The sequence below is a fragment of the Pygocentrus nattereri genome, chromosome 6, assembly GCF_015220715.1.
Source record: "Pygocentrus nattereri isolate fPygNat1 chromosome 6, fPygNat1.pri, whole genome shotgun sequence".
NCBI lineage: Eukaryota > Metazoa > Chordata > Actinopteri > Characiformes > Serrasalmidae > Pygocentrus > Pygocentrus nattereri.
Genome location: NC_051216.1, coordinates 23,274,931 through 23,301,584, shown reverse-complemented (window position 1 = coordinate 23,301,584; position 26,654 = coordinate 23,274,931). Strand labels below are relative to the sequence as shown.

General features: G+C 39.1%; 1 protein-coding gene across 8 annotated transcripts in view; it reads right to left on the bottom strand.

Moving 5' to 3' along the window:
* fmnl2a (formin-like 2a) overlaps nucleotides 1-26,654 on the bottom strand; it is a 78,923-nt gene that overhangs the window by 35,690 nt on the left and 16,579 nt on the right. For all 8 annotated transcript variants that reach the window (XM_017692410.2, XM_017692414.2, XM_017692416.2 and 5 more), the window contains exons 2-4: nucleotides 14,268-14,351; nucleotides 8,912-8,992; nucleotides 2,018-2,094 (exon numbers count right to left, since the gene is read on the bottom strand). In XM_017692410.2, the coding sequence (XP_017547899.1) occupies nucleotides 2,018-2,094; nucleotides 8,912-8,992; nucleotides 14,268-14,351 (242 nt within the window). The remainder of the gene's footprint in view (nucleotides 1-2,017; nucleotides 2,095-8,911; nucleotides 8,993-14,267; nucleotides 14,352-26,654) is intronic.

The window sequence follows — 26,654 nt, the reverse complement described above, 5'->3', positions numbered from 1 at the left end:
CAAAATAAGATTTATACTAGATTGATCTTTTGACTTTTGAGGATGAACAAAAGATTTTTAACAATTAAGACAAATAATGAGAAGTCCCAGGAGAGCAGTTAGCTTTTTAACCATACTGCATTTGATCCAAAGTGTGAGATTATTTTAGCGATTACTTATTCCTCTGTGTTTTAGTCTAAGAGCTAGTCTAAGTCCCTCTCCTGTGTGAGCATCACTTATTGGAGTCGCAGTGCTCATCGTAATGCACAGAACTGATTGGCTGAGTAGCGTTAGGTGTGATATTTACAATGCAAGCAACTGGTCCGCGATTGGTCTCCTGGGCTACTAAAGCCATACGGTAATGACTAGGAAAGCTTCGCCAATTAAAATAGCAACTGAAAATAGCATTGAAATTAGATAATTCTCCCTAGTTTATCAGTTATAGGTCCAGGTCCACATGGGATAGCGTCTGGGTCCGGACTCGGACCGCGGTTCGCCTTTTAGTGACCTCTGTTATACATTTTATAATATGGATTAGATCTCAATTACATTTACATCTCAATTACAGTCTGTAACAGAACACATTTCTAAAGAATCTAACCCCCCTAAACCTAAACACAATGCAATACTTGATTTTATTAGTAGCTAAGGTTTTACTGAAAATTATTCAATGAGGAAAAAAAAAACAAAACGTTTGGGAGCCAAAAGAGACAGCTTTCATGTATAAGCTGAGCCCATTGATCTGGCTCACTGAGGAGAGCCAGAACAGCCATCAATAGTTGGTCTGCACCACTCGTCCAACAAAATAGGTCCAAGAAACCACAACATAACCCTCTTCCTCTCTCTTCCCCTCACCACTTTACACAGGTTTCATATCTGATCAGATGCTCTCAGAAGGCTAGTTTTAATCATTGACATTTTGATCACGGAGGTTTTGACTACTAACACAAAGACAACAAAGAAGCCAATCAAAAGACTTCAATAGTATCCAAACTGTTATACCCTTGCTACAGACTGAACAGCTGTCTTTCACTTAATGACCACCACATATGGTGAAAAGCATAGTGGATACTCTTTGTGTGCCTGTACAGAAATCAGCACCTTAGAACGATAAAGTCACCCTGCGATAAGGCAGCCAGTAAAACAAATACTCCTCTTCTTTCACTGAGGCAGAACAAAAGATAGGACTGCCCTTATACACTGTTAGAACATCATCATCCTATGCTGTCCTATGCTTTCAAACCCGATGAACAGCCCAGCACACAGTCTGGCTACTACTTTGGCATCCTACCACTGCTGGTTTTCCCCCTTAGAGTCACCTCCTTGTTATTACCAACATCTTCAGACTAGCACTCTTGCTGACAGGCCAACTATCAGCTTTGCTTGCTATGACTAGTTTCATCAGATACCCTTTTCATAGACTAATTACAAATGTGGGCTGCCAGCACACTTATCCCAGTTAATGGGTTGGCTACAGACTTGAGTAACTATCACAGGCTCTTAAGCACCTTTGCCAGAGCATCTTCCCTATCATAATCTATCATAAATGGGAGGTAAGTATTGAAGAAAATATTCTACTAGGTTGCTACTTCATGACTAGCCTTTAATCCACCTGGACATTGAGCTAGACACTACCACTTGGATCTAGCGGTAGCTGCTACATCTACTGAGCCTTGTGGAGCTATGGCTGGACCCCTCTAGCAGACACACCCTAACTTAGCAGCTAACTTCTAACTTCTGGCCATAAGAGTAGGTTCCATATATAATCATATAGTTTTAGGGGCTCCCGTTCAAGAAGAATCTTGTGCTATTCAAATACTGATATGATACTTTTAACTAAGTTGAAACTATGGGTCAAACAAACACTTGAACTAATAAACTATCCCTAGTTAAACTAATAAATAAAATCTTTAGTTACTTATATATATATATATATATATATATATATATATATATATATATATATATATATGGGATAATGTCCCTCTTGTTTCATTGAACAATGGAATATGCAGACACAAATGCAAAAAATACTCACCCAATATGATTGGTCCTTAATGAAATTTCCAGCTCTCGAAGGACCTGGGTGGACTCTTGCACCCTCCGGCGGAATTTCTGCACACAGAATAAAAGAAGAGAATGTGAGAACAGAGCAATGGAAATGAGGGAGCACAAGAATGCAAGCTTTACCACAGTTCCCCTGTGGTTTGGGGCTCCTAAATCAGGAGTATGTCACTAGTGACGTACGGCCAGGCTCACAGAAGAATGATCTCATTCCATCTCAGATGAGGGAAAATAAACAGTGCAGGAATATGGAGGGATGTATATTAAAGTGTGCGTGTGCTGGTTAAACCACTGTGTCTTTAAAAAAGTTCATCATTGACTGCAGAAACTCATTGCTCCACATGCTTCCATCATGAATTGCAGCACTTAAACAGAAAAAATGAAGAGAGGGAAAAACTAAATTTCAACTTATAGCCTTCGGTCAGGTAAAATAATGTAATGACTTAAACATGTAATAGCACAAGCAAAATCGAAGACTGACTCATTGGTTTCTGTTATGGCCAGTTCAAATCATTACCAAAATGTCTTAAAGTGGTTTAATTAAATAACAGTTGGATGGATGAGTAGCCTTATTGGTCACTGTTTATGTTCAGAGGTGGCTTGCGTAATTGCATCATCTCGTTTAAGTGGGAACCATTTTCTCTGTGAGTGAGCCTCTCTGCTCTGAGGCTAAACTGTGGGCCCATTCTTATCCTGTGTGCCGTTTCCAAGGTTACAGTCCCTAAGTGTTAGCCCTGTGACCCAATCTTGTGTCAGGTGAAATGCATGTGAACAAACTCTGCCAACACAACACACCAGATTGGGAAGAGGGGTGGGTGGGCTACATCTGCCAACACAAATCTGAGCCAAAGCCATACACAACTTATATTGGAGGGCATACTAATGATAATGGAGTACAAACTGGAAACTGAGTGACAGGCCAGACATGAATAATCTTTCACTAATTTCAAAGGAAGCCAAATGTTGATGCTATAGAGTGAAATCATTGCATCAGTAGGTGAGAGAGAATGCCTGTATCAGAGCCACATGAGCGTAGTTGGGTGCAATGATGGCCCTCATAAATTAAAACAGATGAGAGCCTTGTTCAGAAAGTAAAGATGCACTGACAGATATGAGTCCGAAATATAAGACAAACAGTTCTAAGGAAAAGCTGAGAGGTTGGAAATGAAAACATATGTGTGCTCTATGACAGCAGTTAGCTCCCTATGTGGGTGGGTTTGGCACATGAAGAGATAAGAAGCAGAGTGCTTTCAGAGGGGAGGATCCCAGAACAAGCGTGTGTTTTGGAGAGAAACCTGTTGATGACAAGAACATTAGCACTTCACCTACGTAGGAATAAGTTTGTTTTGGGAACTACGTTTAACCAAATAACCATCTTATTTTTCAGCTTGGCACATTCAAAGTATCAGAGACCCAGAAACAAGCACCAATAAAGATTCTGACCTTTTCTTGATCAAAATAACAATGAGCTTGCTTATATATTCTGTAAGTACTTTTGTGGCTCTTCAGCTGTTCAGGTTATTTCTTTGTCATCAAGAAGACATAACATTTCATTTACTATGACCAAGCTAAGCTGCTCAGACATGCACTAAATTTCCAAAAGTATTCAGTCGTCTGCCTTCACATGCATATGACCTTGAGTCACATCCCATTCTTAATCCATAGGGTTTAATATGATGTCAGCCAACCCTTTGCAGCTATAACAGCTTCAAGTCTTCTGGTAAGGCTTTCCACAAGGTTCAGGAGTGTGTTTATGGGAATTTTTGACCATTCTTCCAGAGGTGCATTTGTGAGTTCAGACAATGGCTATGTTTACATGCAAAGATTTTCGCCAGTCCGACTGAATACAATCAGATAACAGATTCAGACACTATTCAACAGTCTGATAGAAAATCTTCGTTTACATGTTCACTACAAGTAATCTGATGCAAAATGCCATGCATTTGTGGAGTATTGCTTAGAGTAAAGGTCACCATGACAGTGGTGTGGTCTAGTCTGAATTAGATGAGTTTCCATTGGGTGCGCTTGTGTTTTTAATTGCTTGAAACGGATGTCAAACGTCCTTCACATGTCCTTATAAAGGAAACGGCAAGAGGAAGACATCACGTTCTGAGAAACAAAAACTGTCCATCCCACCGCAGTCTTTTAAAGCTCAGAGCACAAACTTCGTCTCCTCGGCAGACCAGTTTACTCTCCCACTACACTTTTCTGATTGAGGTGTTTACATGGACGTATTCTATTCCTATTGAGCTATTAGTTGGATTACTAATTAAAAATATTAGGCTGCATGTAAACATAGCTACTGATGTTGGACGAGAAGGCCTGGCATGCAAGGTCCGCTCTAATTCATCCCAAAGGTGTTCTATCATTTCAGAACTCTGTGCAGGCCAGTCAAGTTCTTCCACACCAAATTTGCTCATCCATGTCATGAACCCTGCTTTGTGCGCTGGTGTGCAGTCATGTTGAAACAGGAAGGGGCCATCCCCAAACTGTTCCCACAAAGTTGGGAGCATGAAATTGTGCAACATTTCTTGGTCTGCTGAAGCATTAAGATTTCCTTTCAGTGGAACTAAGGGGCCGAGCCCAATCCCTGCTCAATCAAACTTTTACACTTGGCAAAATGCAGTCAGACGTGTACCGTTCTCCTGGCAACCACCAAACACAAACTCATCCATTGGACTGCCAGGCAGAGATGCAAGATTCATCACTCCAGAGAACACGTCTTCACTGCTCTAGAGTCCTGTGGCGGTGCTTTACACCACTGCATTTGACACTTTGCATTGCTCTGGTTGATGTAAGCCTTGGATGCAGCTGCTCGGCCATGGAAACCCATTCCATGAAGCTCTCTACGTTGTTCTTGAGCTAATCTGAAGGCCACAAGAAGTTTGGAAGTCTATAGTGATTGACTCTGGAGAAAGTTGGTGACCTCTGTGCACTATGCACCTCAGCATCTGCTGACCCAGCTGTCATTTTACATGGCTGACCACTTCGTGGCTGAGTCGCTGTCGTTCCCAATTGCTTCAACTTTGTTATAATACCAGTGACAGATGTCTGTGGAATATTTAGTAGTGAGGAAATTTCATGACTGGACTTACACAGATGGCATCCTATCGCAGTACCACGCCGGAATTCACTGAGCTCCTGAGAGCGACCCATTCTTTCACTAATGTTTGTAGAAGCAGTCTCCATGACTAGGTGCTTTTATACACCTGTGGCCATGGAAGTGATTGGAACACCTGAATTCAATTATCTGAATGGGTGAGCGAATACTTTTGGCAATATAGTGTAGGCTACACTGCATACAGGAGGGGAAAAAAAAAAACAGTACAGATAAACTCCTCTGTACGGAAGCCTGGGGGACGGTGACAAAATTAAAAAGTATTTTGAGGGAATGTTTTGCATTTGGTATGCATGTTTTCTTTTATATGTGGCCATGATGAGTTCTCTCATTTTCTTTAAATTGTGTGCACGTTTATTTTTGTTCTAGCATTTTCTCTTTAATCGTGTGCATTTATTTGTGCACAAGTAGACGTTCAATAAACTTCACATTCTAGTTATTGTTTTTAACGGAGATGAAACCATGATGCAGCTGCTTATCACTGTTTTTGCTCACGCGTCCAGCTGAGTCAATGTTCCAACATACTCAAATTAAACACACACAGAAACAGACATGTGGTTTATATTATTAACTTAAGCCATTTTTGTAGTTTTATGTCCACAGTTTTCATTAAATAGTTATTTAATACTCAGCAAATATAATTAAATTAATGTATTAATATTCCTTTATATTCTGACCTCAGTGTCAAATCAGCTTTGACAGACAAATTTATTTCATTTTTTCTTTGTCATTTTTAAAAACTTTATTTTACATAAACAACTTAATAGAATAAATCTATTAAACTTTCTCATTATTAGAGCTCAATGTCAAACCAACCTAGAAATATACAGATATTTATCCCCTATATACTATAAGGCTTATTTTGGTGAACAGTGAAGTAACCTATTTGATAACTGTAATAGTCCAATAAATCTATTAAACAATTTGACCTCATCCCACGTGAACATTTCTTCTGTAATTGTGCAGCGGCCCCCAACACTGCAGCTTGACGTGCGAACAAACACAGATAAAAGCAGCTGTGTCGTGGCTTCATCTGTTAAATAAGCACATTAAAACCTGTCAGACAGTTCCAGAGAACTTTAAGTCTACTTGTACACAATAAACAAATAAACCGCCCGTATCTACTACATTTGTTTACACACGAAAAAAAAAGAAATCATGCGCACGATTAAAAGAAAACGAGAGAAGAAACTGATAATTGATTGAACAAATTATGAAATCGTGGCCACGAATAAAAGAAAACATGAGTACAAACTGCAAAACGTTCCCTCAAAATAGAATGTATTTTTACCCCAGTCAACGCCAGGACTCTGTACATCTGACTCCTTTAACAAGTGTTTTTTCCTGAAAAGAAAAAAATGACTGTCATTTAATTGCCAAAATGTTTAACTTTTTCTTTAAGCTCATGCATGTGTGGAACACAGACTGTTCACTCTTCTTTAAGCATTCCCAGCTGTGTGAGAGCGAGTGAGAGAGCAGGAGCAAGAGAGAGAGAGAGAGGTTCTCTGGAGGGGTCATCCTGGAAACTGGAAACAAATCAATGGCTCAGACATTCTTCAGGACCTTCTGGAATGAGCTTCTTCCTGCTGGTAGCTGATTGGCTAAGGGGGCTGTGTGGAATGTATCCTATGTAAAGCTAGGAGAAGGCCCTGTGCAGCTCTCCAAGCTCAGTTTTACACAAAGTACCGATTGTTCAGCTGCAAAGAAAAGGGGGTGAGCAAGAATGTAAAACCTTAAACCACTCTCTCCCTCCGTTCCTCTCTTTTCATCGTCTCCTTCTCACCTCTATTTTATCACTTATGTCCTCCAAACAGCTGACTGCCTCCATTTTCTTCTCCAACTCACTTTCTCTGCAACTCTGTCCTTCCATCTCTTTCTTTCTCTGTTCTACTTTAACATTCGTTAGCGCTTCAGACTGTTTCCGGATCTACTTTCAACTTTCAGTAGGCATCTGCTAGAAATTGTGTGCTATGTAAGTTGAGTGATCCTGTACTAAGCACTAGCTGTAAGGAAGTATGAAGAATTTGACCTCTTTTGCTAAAACAGTTTGCTTTTATACTCTGCTTTTTACTTAGATACACAGACAGTTTTGTTTGTTTCTTTTTTTTAAGAAAGCCTTCCATTTAAAGGGTGATATCATTTTTTTTAAATAAAGGAGTTTGAAGCAATATGTAAACACTGTTAAAGTTTCAAAACATACCATTTACTACCCAGTCCATACATAGCAAAACTACAAAAACAGCACTTTTGGATGTATCGTTTCTCTGATGTCACAAGAACCAAGGGCAGTTTAACCCCACCCATTCATACTGAAGTTCTAGGGAGTGTGTTTTACCTTTTATACCTTGTGACAGTCTTACTGGTATAGCAACAAAAGCAGCCTGTTTAATTCTAAAGGATAAAATGAAGTTGAAAATGGTAGTAGAAAATGGATCATGACCAATTTTAGTACATACAAACACAAAAAATATTAGTGGGCCTCAAGGAAAAACACATTATACTGGCCCTTTAAGAGGGGTTGCTTTCCAGGTCTAATCAAAGTTACGCAGCTCTGATGTGGCCTTCAAATTGCACAATCTGTTGTTCTATTCCTTATTCCTCTATCCATTCACCACTTTCAGCTCCCTCGTTTCCTTCTCCCTCTTCATTTTATTTCATTCTCAATCCATTTCTTTCTCTCTCTGTCTTCTGGCCTTGGGATGGGCCATGAGATCTCCAGTTGGAGTGTGTAATACCCAGGAGGCGGGCTCATGTACAAGATGGTTGGGTGTTTTCTCAGAGCTTCAGTTTCACTACAGCTACATTTTAATGACTCTTTAACAGTGGGAGAGAAAACAAACCTCAAAATCATTCGCAAAATGAAAGAGTTCTTGCAGAGAGCCGTATACCACACCATGACAGACTGCTTTAATAAGAGTAGCCTCTTGACTTCACTAGAGTGTAGCTTAGTGGACTGTGTTAGATAAACAGCCTCGAGCATATGGTGCTAAATCCTGTAGCCATGACAGCATTAAGTGTTAACAGCCCTGGACTTAACCCTTCCCCAGGTTTCTGACCAGCTTTGGTTTTACATGGGAAACAAAGCTTTTATTTGCCTCTTAAACCATAAGCTTTAGTTTGGCACCTTCTGTAAATACTGCAACTCCTGGTTCTTTTGCTTTTTCTCAAGTATCTCAGAAGATTTGTGAGGATCCCCAGCCTACTTCCCTTCCCTCCTTTGCCTAGACACCTCCAATTGTTTCTCATTCTCTTAAGTCTTTGCTTATCATGTATCTGTGCTCCCATCCTTATTCACAGAAAAGATCAACCATCTTAGCAAGATTTTGTACTAGTTTTGTTTATTCTCCTTGGGGAAATAAAACTTTTCACTAAGAGGAAACTACTTTCTCTGTAACCAAAATGAACAGCTTTGTGAAGTGAATAATAACATGATCACAAAAGATCTGGGCTGGCTAAGATGCCATTCTTCATTCCAGATAGAGAGATCACATTTGGTCTTGTTCCTGTGCTCCTGGTGTGGTGTGGCTGGTGATCAAATTGTCTGGAGCCATTCTGTGTGTCTGCTAACTTGTTTATCCCAGCCAGGCACATCCCTTAAACACAATCCTGGCATATCACCAACAAGCTTGATGAGATTCTCCATAACAGCAGAGCACTGAAGCCCTGGAGCTGCTCTGTGGTCAGGTCTTTTACCAGACGGGACAGCAGTGAAGAGAAGGACGTAAAATTCTATCTCAAATCAAAACTTACCTTCCTTGTGACAGCAGGATCCAGATAACTCTTCAACTTCTGGATGTATGTGTGAGGAGGGTTCTTCACTTGGAATCTTTCCTGGGAAAGTAAGAAAATATTCTATGTACAAACGGCATACCATACTGTTTTGATTTTGCATTTAGACTACCACTTTCAGACAACTGGCTGACACCATCAAAGGCATTGATCGAATTCGAAAAAAAAAAAAAAAACATAAATGTTATGTTGTTGTTTGTCAGTCAAAGGTTTGTGGTATGTGTTGTGTTGTTCTGTGTCAGGGAGTGGCTTTACTTATTGTGGGTTGGTGGTCACTGAGAGGGTGAAGTGTATGGCTAGTGGTGACCTCCCCCATGAGTTCAGTGCTTTGTATCTGCCTTTCTGCCCTGCTGTTTAATAAAGAGCATTTTTCATAGAATATTGGCCTCCCCTGTGTCTTCCTCTATGTCAACGCCACAATATACACTTTGTACACAGAACTGTACAAAGATTTTTGCACCTAAACAAATATTTTAAACCACTTATCTGGACAATAAGCAGTGGTGGACACTGCTTTAAGTAAATGTAATTTGTTACTGTACTTAAGTAATTTTTTTCTGTATCTGTACTTTACTTACGTATTTCCATTTTGGGCGACTTTTTACTTTCACTCCACTACATTTCAAAGTCTAATATCTTACTTTTTCTCCACTACACTTTGAGAAATCTGTCGTTCCTTTTGGTTTCTGTGTGTATAAAAATGTAACATGTCAAAACAAAAGAAGTGCAAAGCAAGAACACCAATCAGAGCACAGCGGTCACTTTGTTCTGAGCTTGTTTTGACATGTTGGTCATACCAATCCAGTGCAGCACACGGTTCAATGTCAGTGCAGCAGCGTAAAAATTTGGGAGAGTCTGTTCAAAATAAATGATGAACTAACCTAACTTTGTCTAAATAGACCACAATATAGAAATATGTCCACATATGCAGTCGTGACTGGCACGTTTCTTTTTTTCTGAATTCATACAGACACCATTTCATTTTATAGTAAATTAGTTTGGGTTAGTTTAAGAACAGAGACCTACAGCTCAGTACAGTAAAGGAAGCTCATTGGTGATCCTGAGTTTAAAGCAAGTTTTTATTCAACTTGTAACTAATTTACAAAGTAATATTAAACTGAAACTTTGCTTGTTTTGTGATTTCAGAGCCACTCGGTTCTCCCTGATGGAAACTGTTTACCTTCAGTGTTTTGTGCTTATGATCATTTTAATAGACGTCAGCGTCACTAATTAATGACGTTCTATTAAAAGACTGGTTTACCAAGAGAGACACTGGAGGATTTTCACCTAAAATGAGTTCATGAAGTGAGTCTTGTTACAAAAATAATAACAGGACTTTAGAGCCATAATTAATCTTTTAGTACTTTTACTTTTGATACTTAAGTACATTTGAAGGCAAATACTTCTGTACTTTTACTCAAGTTGAGGTCTAGAGTAAGGACTTCTACTTTTACTGGAGTAATATTTTACCTTGGGTATCTCTACTTTAACTCAAGCACATGATTTGTGTACTTTGTTCACCTCTGACAATAAATGTGTTGTAGCCAGTAAAAACACCATACAGTAACATTAGAATACATTCAAACAATCAGGCAGGATAGAGTTTAATTTAGCTAAAAGAAATCCAATTCACACCTGCAGCTTCCTCCATTCACTGAAACAAGCCGTGTGAGACACAGCTGGATCCGTGATGAGATCTTTGCAATTACAGTCAGGCTGTATTAAAGGCAGCTGCTGTTGACACACTAACCCTGTGCCTAAGCGCAAAGCCTGATAAAAGCATTATGATGCAGAGTGGACGGAGTGAAAGGCTGGGGGAGTTCATGGTGAGTGAGAGGGCCTGAAGCATGCAAAGTGGATGATCATGTGGACGGTCATTCACCATGGAACGATTTAACTGGTTGCCGTTTCAAGAGCACTTGAACAACGCCGCTCATCTAGTAATCTCTTGCGACGTTCGATTCAGTCCTTTCTCTCTACAGCAGTGTTTCTACAGCAGTGCTGTTGCCTTGCTTGAGTTGAGGCACATCTCACAGAGACACAAGCCTTTGCTGACCAGTTCTTCACATCATAGATATCATCATTGATTCCTGACCCTTTGTTCCTCAACAGATCGGAAGTGACACCTGACAGAAAACCACTTGCTTTGTTGTGTTAGTTTATCAACTGGACTAACTGGCTATGCTAATAGCCTAACTGGCTATGAAAATCAGCTTAACTGGCTGTGGTGCAGAGACTTTCAAAAGATGCTTCATGTGAGTCGAGTCTTGAGCGCTTGGAGTTAAAGTTCGAATCAAATCTGGAGTATTTAGAAGAGAAATGAAGTTGTGCTATTAGCTGCTGCCACTGCATTCTACACAACTCTTTAATAAAACCCTGTCAAAACTCGACATGGCTTCAAATAAGTCCTTCTTCATGGAAAAACTTTCAGTCTGAAGGACAGAACTACAATGCTACATAAATGCAGTGTTTAAAAGAAAGAGGTAAAACAACTTTAAACAGTCGGTTACTCTGTACTTTGTATATTGACTGCGCGAGCTAGCTAGCTAGCATAACAGCTAATCTAGCTGATGTTTTAGGAGGTTTTAAAGGAATGTGATCCGTAACATGCTAAAACTTCAGCTAAATTAGCTGTTGTGCTAGCTCAAGTACTTGTTTTACAAATGACATGCAATCCTAATTTGATCACCTTTGCTCATCTTTTTTTTCCCTCAGGCTGAAATCTCACGAATCTTAAGCCTCAGGGCAAGTTACAAGTCATTTAAGAGGGAGTCTGAGTCAAGACGAAAGTCAGTCAACATGCGACTCGAGTCCCCATCTCTGCAGTCCGTGGTCACTGGACATTAAGCTCAGTGTGGCTCAGTATGAGTTTGTGATGAGCAACTTCACTGATTTATGTTGAAGGTAATATGTCTTTCTTTGCACAGGAACACACAAGGCCAGGCACGCAAGGAGAGCAGATTTATGCTCTCTAATAGTGCCATCTCACCCTTCAACGCACACGCACAGCTACCCTGACCAAATGGCCAAGCAGATTTTAGGTCAGACACACAAACCGTTTTAAATTCTCCTAAGGGAGATTAGTGGGGGTTTGGATCACTCTCATGCACTCAGAGAGAATACTCAAACAGCTTGCCAACGTGGAAACAGATAACGCCACTGTCTCTGGATCAGTAATCATGCCATGAAATACTGAGAGTATTACAACTAATCAAAAGCAAAAAAGAAAGCTAATTTACATTTTATACAAGAGAATAATCTGGCCTTGAGCCAACAGCCCATAGTAGTATTGACAGTCCGTCTGTGGTGTTTTTGTGGCAGTTTAATTGAAATTTGATATCAAGAACAACGAACCTTCAGCAACATTCAAATACAATGACAGAATGTCATACTGTAAATTTCACAGACGGTCAAACTTTCCAGCTGTCTCATGGAAACAGAGCAACATGTTCCTAAGTGTCTAACAACATTTCTAAAACCAAAATATACTTACATTCAACTCTGTTCTGAGAATTTGAATTCTAATCTGTGGATAAGGCATTCCCTTTGTATGTTTGGCCTTGCTAAAGGACACTCCACAGATATCACTGGCAGAAGGTTCAGTGCACAATAACAGGAAAAAGGACAGTCCTCTGTAAGATCCTGAGCCAAGGCCCCCAACTTGCTCCATTACCATGTCATTGAATTCAGGTCATATGGAATGCCATATTAGCATTAGTTTTTCATGCCCTATACACTGATAGTACGATAAATGTAGTCATTTGAAGGCATGTTTTAGCAGAGTCTGTTTGCAGACGTATATACTAAAGAATAAAGCTAGAGGTTTTTGCAGTTTAACACACAAAACTGCCAGCTGAGCAGCTAAAAATATCTGACTTGTTACTGTGGTTGCCATAATAATAATATAACTTGAGACGAAGTGTCTCAAACTTGCCATGATGAGCTCCAGAATCACCACAGCCACTAGAGGTAAACCAGTAATTAAGGTGATTTAATTTAGTCTCTTTTAGTCATTATATAATCAATCATTCTCAGTGCCTCGATCTCGTTGTTCATTCAGTTAATTTTTTTCTAAATTCTTACAATTTCAAAACTGTTGTCATACAGACACAATTAATTCAGACATATGCTTCTAGCATGGCCTTCCTTCTCAGATTACCTGCAAATCAATATAGCTACACAGTTCAGTTCAGACGAGGTTCACAAAATACTAAATGACAGATTCTTATCCATGCAAATATCAATAAGTGGATTAAGAGTTGCTTATCTAATAAGAACGTAGTGAGCCTTCAACATCTGGGAAAGCAAAATGCCTGGTTATGTCTAGAGGCATCCAGTCAAGGTCAAACTATGGATTACTGGGACAGTAACAGGCAGTTATAAGACCAGCTGTGTCTTTACACATAACAAGAATAATTGCATGCACAGTTTCAGCAGAAGGGCTGCACAGTATATTCTTGGTTAAATCTCACTGTAATATTGGCATTGGCAACAATGCCCTTGCAACATGCAAATGAGCCCCTAATCAATCACAACAGTTTTACTTTGTGCTGTCAGTACCTTAACCAATCACATATTCAGATACATTACAAGTCCAAAGACATTGAGATATCCCTTCTTATTAGTGAATCCAGCTATCTTTGGTTGTACTCAATCAATTGCACAGAAAAAGCTTGTAAAATCTCAATAGAAAAGCACCACCAAATAATACCAAGCCAAGGAATGCAAAGTTTGATATTTATAGATAATGTCAGTCTGTCAGTCACATGCAGCTTTTTTCTTCTGTAGTTTCATTTACATCTAACAATGAAGCAGCAGGTGTCAGGTTTTCAGTGGTGTACGGGAATAGATTGTTTATAAAACACACATTTAGTACTTATATTTATGAATTTTGGTATAGTATGTGCTGGTGTAGTATGAGGACTCTTGCCAAAATATTTTTAGAGGTAGTGTTCCTAAATGAACAGTGAAACAAACCCTGACCTCCCATCTGTAATATTAAGGGCTTTAAATCACAAGAAACCTTGAACAGATAAAAAAGAATTTATATATTTGTCCATTTCAACATACTACTGTTCTTCAGACCTAAAATTCCCTATCTTTTAATACCTTTCAAAAGTGGCACTATCCTTTGTGGACAACAAAGTTAAATCATATATAATTTAACCTAATGTGACTGAAATAGATGAATATTAATACTTCATCCATATTGTGTAGCCTTAATCTGCAATAAATGTTTCTACTACCCACATCATGTGCTTCTTTCCAGGTGGACTGGAAGAACAGTAGAGTAAAATGATGAAGGTCAGCTGCTCACCTGGTCACAGATGAGCTCCCACTTCTTCTCATTGTCATACTGCCGCAGTAACCGGGCTTTGTCTGGAGGCAAGTTCATGGAATTCTGTGGGGACACAAACAAATGAGGAAAAACGGTGACAGTGCTGTCAAGCAAACAGAGAAACTAAAGAGTACAGATAGAGGAATGAGTGCAGCATTTCAGCATGCTACCACCAAAAGCAATTATTAGCATTTATTATTAGGCTTTAGTTTATTGTAGTTTAATTCATCACTGACATCCCATCAATTCATAAAAGTCATACAGTGACCCAAGGTAACAGATGCAAGGGATTGCTATTGAAGTAGAGGGTAAAAGATGACTAAAGCAGACACGTGGGGGTATAATGTAATGGAACTCCTGCGATTTGCTTTGAGGATAGGGAGTATTGCCACCTGTCCTCTTTGTAAAAACACACAATCAACACATTTTAATTCCATAGTGTTCTGCCCAGAGCTCTGTCTGTGGACTAAAAAGTATACTATGTATGAACAAGCCTGGTTCAGCACTAAGAGTGCAATGATTTCAAATACAGTATTGATAAATGAGGAAAAAAAGTCCAATCAATGTAGCATAATTTGATAAATAAAAAGTACTGTTGATATGCTGCTTGGTCAGTGACCGAGTCTAAAAGCGTCACAATTACAATGAAGAAGACATCAAAAATTCCAAGATCATATCAAACTTGATGGAAGAGTGATGTACATGTTTTACTCAACCAACTAAACAGATCTCATTTCTACTGGTGTAGTTGGCCCAATTACACTGTCAAACATCTTGATCAGCACAGTGTGATGAAGGCCTCATTCGCTAGTGCAGTCATCAAATCATTGCACAAAAAAGGACATTAGTCTCACCACATCTTTTCTGTAATTTACTAAGACCAACATTTTTCATTTGTTTTAATGTAAAAGGTTTTGCATTTGGGCTGCTTGCAACCAAAGCCTAACCGATTTTTTCTTTGTGATTTGGATGAAGGTAACATATCGGTCTCCCAACGTAGCCATTTTGCACTGGAGTGTTTGGACTGTTGCAGTGCATCCACACGTGTTAGCTGAAACTCCAAACGTGAAGAAAACAAGTGCTCCTTCCCTTTCCGCTCTTACACAACCCCTGTCCTTTTTCCTCCTGCCCTACTTTTACACATCTGCACCATGGAACTCCCCAAAAACACTGCAGTCAACATCAACACTTGGCTTCAAACCCCCCTCCTCTGCCTTTCCTCCTCTCTCACTCTCTCTCATTTTGGCTCTCCCTACTGCTCCCATGCTCCCTTCTCTCTCTTTGTACTCCACCCTTCAGCGGATTAGGATAGACTGAAATAATTAAGTATAATCAAACCATCCCACTCTAACACACAGCTGGTTCTAACTGATATATATATGCAAACACCATAAAATAAGGACCCTAAATTTAGCTGCTTTAGATCATAAGTTTTAGATCAGAGTTACCCCCCCCCCCAGACAAAAACAGTTTAAAACCATATCCTATATCTTTATGTGGATAAATGTATTTGGTATTTTATGCTATCATCTCTGTGTTTTCAGCTGTTAGACTGTTTTCGTTTTTTCTCTATAGTCTTCTAAAGCGATGTTTAATGTGCTGAACATGGGAATAGCAGAGGAGTGTTCAGGATGTTGTCTTTTCCAGCCTCATCATAGGGGCACAGTTAGAGAAAAGAGGTACAAAGTTTTCAAACAGGAGTGGTCATCCTTATCAGATCCTGGCTATATCAACAGTCTATGCCTCTTGCACATCATGGTATTTTTGTCCTAGTTCTAAATTGGTCCATCACTAAAAAGAAATTGAACCACACAGTAACAAAAGCTAAGCATTAACATCTTTGCTTGGAAAGCCTTCAACATCTGATGTTCTTTTTTTGTACTATTTTCAATTAAATATAGTGTTTCAATCATTTTTATAAAATTTGAGTTAGTATTCTAAAGGCAATTCCACAGATTATTGAAATGTCTCTATAATTCACCGGGTGAGATGTAAACAAAGTAATTTAGAGAGGTTTGATGTGAAGTGATTCACTGTAGAGAAACTAACTTGATTTCTTCACAGTGGTGGTGATAGGAACCAAGGATCACACCATTTACAGCACAAATAAAGCCATTATATTTCCAATCCAAAATGACAAAAACAAGTGGCTTCTGAATTTTCATATGAATTGTTAATAATTTGTTTGTGACAAAAAAAAAACTGCCCCTTTGTTTTATTTCCTACCTCGGTATAAGGTATGTTTACAGAGACACACAACCAAAATGTCTACAGTCTGGTGGTCCATGGCAACCACAGGGTCTAGTCAGCCTCTGTGTAGCACACAGTGAGATTCTAATGTAGATGGTGCTTTGATTAGAGGTATATGAACCTAATACACACCAGACAGAAATGCATGGAACTGAACTGATATCGAATCACACACACATACATGCACACAAACAGAACACCCCAGAGATTATGAGATAGTAGACTGTATTCTGAGGCAGTAAGTCATGTCTGCCCTATTATTAGTCCAGCGAGAAAACCATTCAGATAGTTGACGTGTGACCATCCAAGTCAAATAGGATGTGAAGCGACCACAACCTGTCCAAACATATCTGCATATACACAGGACAGTAACCAAAACCCATCAAAAAGACATCTGCTTAAAGGACATGCTCAAATTGAGAGGCTTTAATGAAACTGAATATTCGGACCATGTAGGCTCCTTGTTATGTTTGGAGGACACCATAGACATTGAGTACCCTAATATGGTTTGCAGACGCACAGGAGGCTAACTGTCCACTGCTTTTAGCTGCAGCTTGGGGGAAATACAGAAGGTCAGGGGTAAATTAGATTTCAACTCAGTAGTTAACTGGTGGACTGAATTTGAATTATATCATAAATCAGAAGAGAAGGAGTTCAACCTCTGATCTCAGGACACAGACAGAGGGAAATAAGTGTGTGGGGGGAGACAGAAAAAGAAAGAGAAGGAAAAATGAGAAGGAAAAAATGAGTGCCGGTGCAGTAAAAATAAACGCAAACCACTCCTTAGTCACTGTAACTGTCTTAATCATCAAAACTTCTGTGCTTTGCATACACTTATTTTATGTATCATGAGTGACAACTGAACCCATTTGAAATATACAGAAATGCCAAGAAGGAAAAATTGACAAAATATATATTCAGTAAATCTGCTAGTAAAGCCACTTGAAGCCTAACGGAACTCTACTTTACCTGTTCTTTAATTGGCTCCCAGTGGTCAGCACCGACCAAGCCTAAACGCTCTCCACCTACAAATTATATCATGCTTGCTAAACATAGCACTAAATACAGCCCAGAGAAAACTACCCTAGAGCCCAACAAGGGTAAATAAATAAAAAGGTTCTGGAGAAGACTATAGTCACTTTGGTGTTCAAGATGGAGTTAAGCAAGTTTCCACAAGCCATTTTTAAACAAATGGGTAGTAAATTCAATGCTGATTAGAACTATGAGTGTTTCATAGCCTCTCTAAAGATGTGCAATGTAATAAGTCCCAAAATCATCTGGAAACACTGTGAAAGAGTTGAACATTATGCTCCTAGAGGGAATGCTTTGGCATGGTTTCAAAAAAAAAAAAAAAAGAGGTTGAGAAAAAGATAAAGATATGTACGATAGTACTTCTTTAAGACAAGTCCCATAAATGCAAATGATAGGACACAAATATTATTTTAAAATAATGAAAAATCGATTGCAAGAGTAACATATGATGTAACTCATGGTATTGGTCCAACGTTGGATGTCAGAATTTTGATGCTATTCAATGAACAGCAACCAAATATGAATGCTAGTGATGTGCATGTGTCTGTATTCAGGGATAAACTATTGTCTGCCTGTTAATTGGAGATTGGTGTTTATGTCTAGTTCGGAGTTCAAAACAAAATGACCAAGTTTATCCATGATCAGCAGCTCTGAAATTTGCTAAATCACAAATAATGAACCCTGAGATCTACTAGGGTCATAAAAGTGGTCTATCAGAACTCTACAAATCAATAGCTCATTTTGCTATACTGACTGTAAAAGTCTATAGTGCGTAAGAGCGCTAACATTAATCACAGGGCATTAAGATTTCAGTAAACCACTGTTCATATAGGCTAGAAAACACAAATGTCCATATTGTCTCTGTAATACTCTGAATTCCCAAAGAAAGAAGGCATGTATTTGGCACAATACACAAATGCCTGTATGGTGCCTATAGGATGAAGCAAAGCACACTTAGGCCCAATCCCATTTCACCCCTTGCCCCTAACACTTAGTCTCACCCCTCTGTTTGGCGCGCTCACGTCTAGGGGTAGGGTTGTTGCGATTGTTGTTGAGACGGAGGGGTAGGGTGAAGTGTTAGGGCTATTTGGCCCTTCAAACTGAGATTTTTCAGAGGCTCACTATAAACGGAGTGTTATGAGAAAATTCCCAGAATGCCCTGCGAATCATCGGCAAGATGGCTGCACAAGCGACCAAAGAGACACATAGATATAAGTTTTTTCTGTTAAAAAGCTGCTGTATTGTAAGAGAACCTTTGTAATAGCATTTTATGGTCATTTCCTTCATAACATGCATAAAAATCGCCAGTAGTACGCTGACGTCTGGTCGCTACCTAGCGAATTTTCCCATTCCACCTTAAATGGACCTGAGGTTGCTGCACCATTTAAGGTGGAACGGGAAAATTTGATCATGAAGCTGGCGATTAGAAAGCGAAGTTCAGTTTCATATCACCGAAGAATTCTTGGTGGCGATGATGAATAACTGAATAAATGTATTTAAGCAGTGAGGAGCTGAACTTTCCCCTCCTCTGCCGTCACTGCAGACCAGCAGGGTCGCCTACAGAGCAGCGCGAGTAGCTGTTAATGAAGTCATGTAGTTTTTTGTTCATGCTCTTTTTTGTTCTGTGACTCGTTTGATTGATTGATGAGTAAAACTGAAGCCCCTGCTTTTCAGTCTCCTTCAGATAAATGGTAAATGTCAGTGTGATATACCATTATTGCTATAGTGTGGAGACAAAGCAGGAAAACACATCCTGATTATTTTTTCCAGGTTATTTTAAATATGATTCACCTGTCCTGTCATGTGACACACCAGTGAGATCACCACAGCTGCATGCGGCATATTGGAAATGGCCTGATAACCTTGTCTCGTCTGTTCACGTAAAAGTCGCTGACGACAACTGATGACGTATTTGGTTCTTGAAGGATTGTCCCATTTCATAGGGGGAAGATTTCAACCCCTACCTCCTTGTAACTCCATTTTGGGGGGGTTACACTCAAAAACAAAGGGTAGGGATAAAAACAAGAAATCGGATTGGGCCTTAATGTGTAGAACTGGAAACTTTGCTCTCAACTGAACATAAAATAGTCTCAGGTTTTATTTTGTTTTCAAAATAAGTATCCTTTGACTTCTGACCATCTTACAGTTAGACCAAGTTATTCTTAACTAATTCAGCTTAAAAGTAACCAAGAGCACAGCCACATCACAAGGACTAAAAAAGGCCTGCTGTTATGGCAGTATAATTATACAGTGTGCAGGTATAACCAGCACTCTTTGCGACTACAGCTGTGATCCAAAAACTGGGCTGTGGTCCAGGTGGGTTCATTTCTAGACTTCTGTGTCATCCAAGACTTTTCCAATCAGAAGGATTCCTCGAATATAGCCGAGAAATGCAACCTAGAATTTCCAAGACGCTACGGGTGTCCTTCCCGCTCTACTGCCCATAAACGTCTGCGCACTTGTCTGATCCAGGGGAAGTTCAAGAGTTATGCTGGCAGACAAAACCAACTACTACATATTCTTTCCAGAGACCAGAAAAAATTACAGTGACATACACAGTGTGCCACTACTTTTTTAGTAGTGTATACGTTAACAGGTTGTAAAATGAATGCAGGGTGTGAAATATACCTGCTCTGAGTAAGTTTTAAGCTTGCAGAACAGCATTTCAGTAAAAACTAATTGTTTTGCCTGCCACATATTACATCATTCACATCAAGGTTCTGAGCACCATCTTATTCGCATCAACAGTATTTTTCACCATTAAATTACGTGCACAGGACCTTTCTGATGATATGACAAAGTGGCCTTGGAAAACCATTCCGTTTTAATACAAACCGTATGTTTACTACATGCTCTAATACAAACAAAACAAGCAGCCTCCCCTGGACAGTCCTACTGAGGAATCACCTTTCTCAGCTGCAGCCTAGCTTTTAAAACGCAGCTTAGTGACCTCTCTCACTCTGAGGTTAAAGACTTCGAATCCAAACTGCTAATGAATCTGAACTAGGCCGACATTGATGAGTCAACATCACTGACATTATCAAGGTAAATGTATTTTATTTACCAGTTTTATAATCAACACATCATTCTGTTAAGAAAGGCTTGAGATTAACATCTGAGCTTCAAAGGAGCCATTAGTTTCTTTGCTGATGTTCAAAGGCAGAACATGATCACAGCTGAGAATGTGACTGCCCCATTAGTACTGAGCTAATGCTGAGTGAATTAAAAAAGTTAAAATAGTATTTTGTAGATAGTCACTGGCTAATGCTAGTTTATTGGCATCAGTTATTTTTGTAAACTGCCATTCCTTAACAGTTTGACATTTTACAAAGAGAAATTGCAGAGAAATAGTGTATAAACAGACCAACAGACCTAATAATGCAGAGCTTATGCTGGCTTTTGGACTACTTAGGGTTTTAAACGTATAGCTGAGAAATTAGATGAATAATAATGAGCTCTAATCAGCAAACCCAGCTCTTCTCACCTATCCCTTAACACTTGATTTGAAGGCTACCTACATAAGGGCTTCATGATGCATTCATAAGCACTGAATAATGTGTTTATGAAGCACTACTTGAACATTTATTAAGTGCTTATGTCAGTTCTCACAACCTGACATGTTTCATGAAATAAATGACATTGTACTGACATAATATGAATAAACATTGAACATATTTACATCTTTATACATATTTAAAACACTATACATAACTATTTATGTCAGCATTCTTAAAACGACATTGTATTGATATCATATGTGGTTTAAGAGAGGAGAAGAATGCAAAACAATACTTCACACATAAACTGTAAAAACAACCTTTATGTATTTATCCCTTTTGGTTCTCTGTCATAATCTACCTTCTGATGTGATATAAAATTGCATCCATCATCTTATCCATTCTATGGAGGGAAGAAGGGTGGTTTCCAGGCATATTTCACCTGATATCAATACAATGTCATCTTAAGAATGCTGACACAGTTATGCATAGTGTTTTAAATATGTTTAGTGATGTAAATAAGTTCAATGTTTATTCTTATTATGTCAGTACAATGTCATTTATTTTATAAAACATCTTATGTCAGGTTGCGAGAACCGCAATTTATAATGCACTTAATAAATGTTCAAGTAGTGCTTCATAAACACATTATTCAGTGCTTATGAATGTGTTATGAAGCCCTTATGTAGGTAGCCTTCAAATAAAGTGTTACCAAAAGGCCTATCTACCATCACGGCAAGCTGTGTTTAAAACAGCCTATTTGGTGAGAAAGGGGAATCAAGAAACTTTGTTCATTTTATCAGGCCTATTCTACGCTGAGCATTTTTCATTTGCATTCTAGTCTATTTTTATGCTACATCTCACATTTAAAATGACAAATGAACAAACAATAAAGCCTACTTGATATGGATTCTCATTGCCTTTCCTGCCCTTAGCTCTTTGTTCTCTTCACTGAATGAAGTGAGACTATATCACCTGTGCTCAGTCTGATGGCATGTCACAGATCTCATCAAGTAGTATGTCTTCAATTGTCAGCACTGTGCAGACATTTGTGAGCATCTCCCTCCTGCTCTCTTTCTCTCTTTCCTTTTCCCTCTCTTAGACAGGAAGTACAGCTTTGAGCATGCTCACATACAGCCTTAAAAATAAAGGCCCCTAAATAGCTCTTGGCTTGTGCACATGGTTCTATGCAAAAGCTTCACCTTATACCAGGGAGAAGGCAGAGGTTCTTTAAACTTTAAAACTTTATTTTTAAAAGTGTAAGTCTGGTCCAAGGCTGTATTTCACACCAGTGAAGGAATACAATGATCCTGTTTAAATAAGACGTTACACGGATTAATGAAATCGGACCAGAGATGCTAAAACGAGAGCTGGTGTTGGCCCAGTACTGGAAGTAAAGTGCTCTATCAGTAGCTATGGGTAACGGTGAGATATCTGCTGGACGGCTTTGCAAAGCAACATATTTTGTCAGTAGGTAAGGTGTGAATGAGACAAAGCATTACACATATGGCCCTAATTGTGTGTATGATTTGGTGCTTTCTTTTATATATACATATATAAAATAGGTCCGTATGATGCGGATAAAGTCCTAGCATTTAGATTGTACCGCTGCATATTGCACATATATATGACTTAATTATTACATGAAATGGTAACAAACATATAGGCTGATGCCTGAGATCTTAATAAATGAGCCTATAATGTATTTCTTAATACACTCATGTCAGAGAGGTACATGCAAGGCATTATGAGGTAAAGTAGTACCACTCAAAAAAAAACTTATTCTTATGCACATACTAGTATTTTATAAATATCAACATTACATCATTCAGCAAAGTATTCTGTAATTATTTTTTATGTAGTTTATTTCATATCTAACTACTCTGAATGACACTGTTTACATCTCAACTCAGTTTTGAAATTCTCCTTTAAAAGCATGTGGAATCAGTAATGTGACACGGTTGAACACTGGCCTGCATTATCCTTTAGTACAAAACATTAAGATTCACTAAACGTATCTCTACCTTCTGCTGTTGCAAAGGCCAGTACTGTGATTAACGAATGATATATTGCGCTGCCCCATCTCTCTGTCTCAGACTAAATGAGACACTCCGGCAATGCAGTAGACAGTGGAGGAGGGTTTGTCTCATTTTTAGGATGGAGCTGCTAGCTCCTTTTCCTTCTCTTCTTCATCCTCTCCTGCCTTTCCCCTCCCTCTATCTCTTAACGGAGACATTTGGTCTTGCTTTCTCACATTACTGTATTTCCTCAGCGTTTCCTGAGTCTGGTGGAGGGGCAGAAGAGCTGCCAGACACTCTCTGTCTGTTCCAGAGCTGCAGAAAAGCCTCCATATTCCAGGCCAGACAGAGCAGGAGGAGAAAACTACCAGGAAAAGAGGAGGGATGACAAGAGATCAGTTAATTAAATGCAGTACCTTCTAGAGCAGAGCTTCCAAATAAGGGAGGAAAGAGAAAAAACCCAGACTGTAGGCTGCTACTGTTCTTCTCCTGGCTGAAATAAAAAGCATGCCTGGCAGCTCCATGCTGCTATCAAGAACATTTATCAAGCATACAAAAAATACCAGAGAGGTTTGCTCTCTCTTAGCAGTTATTAATGCTATGTCATGATACTCCTACATCTCCACGATACACTGTAAATGTAATATAAACTCTGGGCACAGTGATTTTTATTCAGCATTTCACATCCTGTGCTGCACTAAATCCAATTAAACAAGACGAGTTATGCTCTTTTTGTAATACAACATGCGTTGTATACAATGTAATACAGCGTTCTTTAAGTACTGACAATATCCATGATCTGCACAGAAAAGCATATTGTTCACTACAATAACAATTTTTATCATGATATCAATGAAATAATCACAGGTCCCATCTCTGATTGTAATGGTTAAGCAGCCAATGGTGTCTGCATTTCACTTCTAACCTCAGTGCTTTTCACAAGCTCGGGTGGCCAGATGAGGTCAAAGTGAGAGCTAGCCAGCCTGAGCCCAAACATAAAATTCTCTCACCAGTTACCAACATTCTGCAGGTTCCGCTGGTGGTCAGCATTATCCCCTAATTAGTGTAGTGTGTTTCCATAATCTGGTAAATTCCGTGGCTGCACAGGTGTCCCTCGTCTGCTTTAGGATAAGATGTGTAATCCCAGAGAGCCCCCACCCTCACACACCCATCCCCCACTGTAGGAGTGCAACAAGACACAGCACATGATAATCTAAGTGTAATTAATTTACTCGCTGATGTTCTTGATTTCAATGTAATTGAACACTTTGGCTAAAAGTGTAAAGACTCAATAATACAAAGGTCAGACACAGTGTGCAAGTCTATTAACAAAGCAGTAAGTACTGCTGATAAAACAGTCATTTCCAGTTAATGCTGAGCCTGCTTGCCCCATAATTCCAGGGCTGAAGTGATCTTGTATACCCGCCTTAATCTTGAAAAGAGAAAAAAAAATAAAAACACTGATCGAAACCTGATGAAGTTCCAAGGCTGTAATTCCGATGTGTAATCCTTTTAGTCACTGTAGCGTTAATCTGATTTGTTCTATTTTTCCACTTCATCCCAGCCCGAGTGTAGTGAAGTGTGCACTGCGCTCATCTCTCACTAGGACACTGCCTGGAAAGGACAGCAGTGAGATCACCATTAGCCAAATATCTATTCCATGTGTTGCTCTAATGACACATATCTGCTGGTCTCGTTCACCTAATGCTACTTTAATGCTACTTTCATGTGTGATGATAAATCACACTTTGCCGAAAACTATGAAACTGAAGTTATAATGAGTTTGTCCTGCTGTTTTAATGGCCTTCGCCTCTTTCTATCCACAGTCGCTTTCTCTCTCCATCACCTACTATACCCGCTGAAACGTTCACGACTTGTCATTAGCATCACAGTGCCTTTGTTTTTTACACTTTTAGCTCCTTGTAGGGCTGTTGAAGCTATGATAGTCATCATTATCGCATGTCTGATAGAAGAGAGGTCATAGAACGGCATTATCTAAGATTTGTTTATTTTTTGATATATAGGAATTCAGATGGAAATGCATTAGACACCTAAGCCAAGCTGTTTGAAAAGGCAAAGTTTTCCTTGAGCTCATCTTCTGTTTGTTCATCAATTTGATTTCCCAGTCGAGCACAATAATAATAATGGACAAAAAGTGGTGACCGAACGGTGACAGTGTTCTGACATTGCATCAGTATCAAATATCCACGTTAATACCTCAACTATGCTGATTGTGAAGACTTGCCCAAATGTCTCAGTTATCAAAGTGAGGAGAAAACATGGGTCACAGCAGTTACTTCTCCACACAGCTGCCAATTCTGAAAAGGCAAAACAAGTAACTCCACAGAGATGCTTATAGCTTATAGCTAGCCGGTGTTCCTGGATTCTTGCTGGGAGTGATCAAGCCATGTTAGAACATCCCCTCTTAGGCTACGTTTACACAGCAAGTAAAAGTGGCCCAAATCTTTTTCCTCAAATCTGACACAGATGTGTAATCTGTGTGAGTGTTAACTGCAAAAAAACACACTGAATCTGACATTTTCCATTCCGATTTGAGACGCTTTCATACGTGGTACTGAAATCCGATCCGTATCCGATCTGCGGCAATGCAACTCTGAACAGCCAGATTGGAATTCATGCGACTTTTACGTCAGTCCAACTGGACATTCCTCATCATTTCGCGCTGCTGAGGCTCATAAAAAGCATAAACAGGCTGTTGTTTCTGTACCAAAAAAATAGAGGACACTCATCGCAGCCGCTCCGTGTTTAAAGAGCATTCAAACGAAACGGCTGAGCACTGCCGGAGGAGCCCGAGGCTGCAGCGTCAGAGAACAGTTTAAACAATCCGAGGACACAAACCAAAGAAGTGGCCGTCATGACTGCTTACCTCTGGACAAGCATGACACGTGAAGCTCTGTTCCTTTGCGCATGAGGGTCGGCTTGGGAGCTGATCTGTTCAGACTGATGTCACATTCAGATCACATTTAAAAGACAGTGTGAACAGCCAAACAAAAAAAATCGGATTTGGGCTACTTTTACCTGCTGTGTAAATGTAGCCTCACTAATTTCAGCCAGAAGGTAAGAGCTATACAAGTTTGTAAACAAACATGTAAAGCTCAGTTTATTTCATTTTCAGATGTAGCCTAATAGTTCAAACTGTTTTTGTTTACTTTTATTATTATGAGCTGTAATAACACACTTCTTTTCCAAATGCACATGTGCTAAACTAATATACATCTTGCACTTTTGTTTGTATTATGTTTCAATTCATTTTATTCTTCAAAGAAAGTGACTTATGCCAGTTATCCCTTCTGTCTTGTTGTTTTCAAAAAACATTTGAAATGACCAAAGAACAAATAAAGAAATAAAGTTAAATCATCATTCTTTTCTAATTCTTTATTAAAAATGGATGATTTTGTGACTCAAAAAATGGCAATACGCATGTATATACAATATGAAACACATCGTTGCATCCCTAGTATGAAATATTATCTTTAAATAACAAAATCATGAATTTTTCCTTTTCTATGATCATATGACCCTGTATGATGCATATCTGCATAACAACC